Source organism: Malaya genurostris, chromosome 1, assembly GCF_030247185.1.
Source record: "Malaya genurostris strain Urasoe2022 chromosome 1, Malgen_1.1, whole genome shotgun sequence".
Classification (NCBI taxonomy): Eukaryota; Metazoa; Arthropoda; class Insecta; order Diptera; family Culicidae; genus Malaya; species Malaya genurostris.
The window spans coordinates 103,131,828-103,136,312 of record NC_080570.1 but is presented as its reverse complement, the minus strand read 5'-3'; the positions used below and the strand labels follow the sequence as shown (position 1 = coordinate 103,136,312).

Here is a 4,485-nt window from a genome sequence, read left to right as displayed (position 1 = left end):
GTAGTTTCTTGATATTTTTACACAAGAGTCAAACGAAAATTATTTTTTCATGGTCAATGGTTAGATTGGCCTTAATGGACCTTAAGCCAATTAAATTAAAACTTCATTTAAACAGACAATGCTCCTCGTCGTAATCAAGGTAGAAAAAGTGCAGCTGAATAAAATTAACAATGTAATATACATTCAATTACTCTCTCATGCATTTAGACAGGTTGAGGAAAATTACACAGTGCGAAAAATCAAGCATGAAAATGTCAAAACTCGTACATGTGTTATATAGCAACAAACAACAAACAACAAACAACAAACAACAAACAACAAACAACAAACAACAAACAACAAACAACAAACAACAAACAACAAACAACAAACAACAAACAACAAACAACAAACAACAAACAACAAACAACAAACAACAAACAACAAACAACAAACAACAAACAACAAACAACAAACAACAAACAACAAACAACAAACAACAAACAACAAACAACAAACAACAAACAACAAACAACAAACAACAAACAACAAACAACAAACAACAAACAACAAACAACAAACAACAAACAACAAACAACAAACAACAAACAACAAACAACAAACAACAAACAACAAACAACAAACAACAAACAACAAACAACAAACAACAAACAACAAACAACAAACAACAAACAACAAACAACAAACAACAAACAACAAACAACAAACAACAAACAACAAACAACAAACAACAAACAACAAACAACAAACAACAAACAACAAACAACAAACAACAAACAACAAACAACAAACAACAAACAACAAACAACAAACAACAAACAACAAACAACAAACAACAAACAACAAACAACAAACAACAAACAACAAACAACAAACAACAAACAACAAACAACAAACAACAAACAACAAACAACAAACAACAAACAACAAACAACAAACAACAAACAACAAACAACAAACAACAAACAACAAACAACAAACAACAAACAACAAACAACAAACAACAAACAACAAACAACAACAAAGGTCTTAGTCGATTCTAGAAGTCCTGAATTTAATTACTAATGGTTTTGAAAACAATTTTCACGAAATCCAGTTTTCATAGTTTCTCTGATGAGCTCCTTCGGTTCTTGTGCATGTAAAATATATAGGAATTTTCTAAATCAATTAAATTTATAGGATTGTTCGATTACTGACTTCAGCAGTCCAATAGATTACGTTTGATCTGGACAACTGAAATAGTGATGGGATCATTTTAAAACGATTCTCATATCACTTCTCACAGAATATACCCGGATCACATTTGGCTAATCTTTGGTTTGAAATTGAAATTGCCTACTTGGAAATATTTATTATGAGTATTTAGCAAGGACCAAGATGCAAATTGCTTGACAACTTGCTTCACTTGTGTTCTTACAAAAGGCTCTAGCGTAATTTCGTTGTACAATGCCATAACATGAACTGTACAGAAAACTCATTTACTTCTGAGTAGATGCTCATAAATGATACGATCTTATAAATGTAATAGCTGATTAAGTAAAATTTGACTTTAAAGTAGAACCAAAATTCAGTTTTACAAGTGCATTTATGTAATAAAATATCATCGCACAAGAAAATATGTTTTTTTTATACACGTCATGTGTAATTTTCGATTTTTCTTAAGGTTAAAACAATTATAAATTATGAACTATAAGATAATTTGATAGTTCGCATGTTTACTGAAATTTATGAAGCATTTTGCAACCGTGGATTGCTCTGATCGAAAATAAAGTAGTCATATAAGGACAGTAATATTTTTTTCAGTTACACACAAATATGTCTAAAAGTTTTTCAATTATCGTTTATTTTAAACTATGCAGCACTATCTGTAACGATTGCAGTACATCCTTCTAGATCTTTCAAAAAACTTTTCTCTTAATCTTAAGCTTATTCGATAAGGCATGCAACGTTGGGGCGTACAGCAATCGAATGAGTTCAAAATGCAAAGGATAGTTTATTGATAAACGAAAAATAACAGAACCTTCATATGCTCTCACCACTTGTGTGCCATAATCGGTAGATCCTATCGTACCGAGTGCCCTGTGCTCTGGGCACGATCGTACGTAACACATCATCATCATCCTCATCATAAAGTCCAGCGAAGCGCGGATCAAAAACGACCAAAACGAGACGGCGTTTGCCGGTCGTGTGGTGCGCCACGCGATCTGTTCGCCGGTTACAGTTCGGCACTCGGCCCGCAGTCGGCTTCACATCGGCACCGAGCGGCCAGCATGCGTGCGCGCGCCTTCGATCGTTCGCTCTTTTCGGGGTTAAATTTTAATGTGTTTTTTTTTTCGTTCGATTCACCATCCTTCTCTGTCTGTTTCGTTTATGTTTTTCTTATGCTGCGACGATCATCAGGTTTTTCTCCGCGGCCCTTAAGGATGAGCGTGCAGAGGTGTGTTGGTGATTCTGATGGCTTATTTTTTTATACTTTCAAAGCGGGCACCTGCAGTGTCATGGGAAAAGAGCATACAAAATGCAACTGCTTTAGGACGAAAGGTACCATTCCAGGAGCTACCTCCGGCGCGAAAAGATCGGTGTTGAGTAAAAGTAGTCAAAGAGAAGATCGTGCTCTAAATTTTGTGTGCTTGATCGTTAATTCGTGTGAATCGCATTCGAGGTGTGTGGTTGCCAGAATAAGGACTTAGTGATTTATTCAAAACGAAGTTGAGTTTGAAGTGTTTCATTGATGGCGACATTAGTGCGAACTATGGCGTTGGGACAGAATATTTTTATATCGAATGGATCGACAGTTGGGCAACAGGCTCCGGTAAATCCTTACCGCAAGCGGCCAATAATTCCCGCTCCGATATGCATAGGAAGTGGACTTCAGTCTGGTGCATTTAAGGATCGTCCGATTGTTTCTAAAAAATACAGCGCTATGCCGTATGCCGTAACTCCTCAGCAGACGGTTTCGATACAACGGCGCAACGCGCGGGAGCGGAATCGTGTCAAGCAAGTCAACAACGGTTTTGCGAACCTACGTCAACATCTTCCGTCGACTGTTGTAGCCGCTCTAACCAACGGAGGCCGTGGTCCGCACAAAAAGCTTAGTAAAGTGGACACTCTTAGAGTGGCGGTGAAATACATTCGAAGTCTTCAGCGTGTACTAGATGAAGACATTGAAAACAATGGGGAGTCTCCAAAAACGAATTTGCAAGCTTCATCACCGATTTCATATTACGGATCGATGTCTGAAACCTCATCGTCCTCTTCGCCGGCACCCTCTCAGCTGTCCGAGTATTCGAGTTATAGTAGTCAACCGGAAATTGGTTCCTTCAAGCGGGAGCCTTACGATGTATATTCAACAACAAGTGTTTCTCCGGGTTTGGTGACTCCACTGCCTAGTATGACCAGTTTTAGTACCAGTGGAATAAACACTACAGCCGGTACCTACTCTCAACCAATGCATCACGTGTACAAAGCTCAGCAACAACTGATTGGTTATCATCATGAGGAACTGAGTCCGCAAAATACCGACGACGAAGAGCTGTTGGATGCCATCTCCTGGTGGCAGCAGCAACAGTAAAGTGTTCCTTTAGTCACCACTCTTCTTCGAGATAAGACTGAAATTCGTTTATTAGCCAGGTTTCCTGAAAGGAAGAGATTAAGTGGAATGGTGAGTTGTTATATTTTTGTTTATAATAAGTAACTTTTGTGGAAGGTGTGAGAAATTTTTGAACAATTTTATCAAATACATTCAATGATAATCAATATGGTTTTCATGTATCTTTTGTCTACAGATATCCACATCTATGTCGAAAGCGTTCCTCAACCCGGCAGCTTCCGCATTGGCACTGTTGTTTGGATGTAAACAAAGTTGGAAAAAGCTCATTCAGATGATCTCCTTCAAAATGAATCACTTCGTACGCATGTGATTATTCCAGTGGTTCACGGATTGTACAAATTTACAGTTAAGGTGTAGTGTCTAAGTCTACAACACGAACTAGTCATGAAATAAATTAAATCAAGTGAAAAAGTACAATACAAGTTGATTATTAAGCACTTGCGTTTGCGATGATGACAGCATTTTCTTTTCGTTTGGCTTTAGATCTAGGATCTACATCGGAATGGGATTTGTCTTTTATCGGGATGTGATCAAAGCAGAATTGTTTGGAATATGTATGTCGGTGGTTCGAATAACAAGTCAGTTCGTTTAAGGATTACAATATATTTCAGATTTCTGTTGTTTACTGTTTGTCCTTTCAACACAATTTTTAGTTTCAGATAGTTTTAAGTTTGTTTTGGACTTTTTCAATTCTATTAAGCAGTCAAAATCTATTCGGCAGTTAGTCTCAGTGTATTAAAAATATTTAACACAATGTAGGTAAATGAAAATTGAAAACCACCTAGTGGTGTAATGATGCCTTTCTCATATTAATCATACTATCACATCAGTATTAATAGCTAAATACTGAGGCATTCTTCCAAAAAAATTTTATC

General features: G+C 36.8%; 1 protein-coding gene across 1 annotated transcript; it reads left to right on the top strand.

The window, feature by feature from the left end:
- The first annotated feature begins 2,363 nt into the window (after positions 1–2,363).
- Positions 2,364–4,021, top strand: LOC131440269 (achaete-scute complex protein T3-like). The gene is made up of 2 exons (XM_058611399.1): positions 2,364–3,661; positions 3,786–4,021. Exon 1 carries the CDS (start codon positions 2,732–2,734, stop codon positions 3,569–3,571), a length of 840 nt encoding a protein of 279 aa, XP_058467382.1. The 5' UTR covers positions 2,364–2,731; the 3' UTR covers positions 3,572–3,661; positions 3,786–4,021.
- The last annotated feature ends 464 nt before the right edge of the window (positions 4,022–4,485 follow it).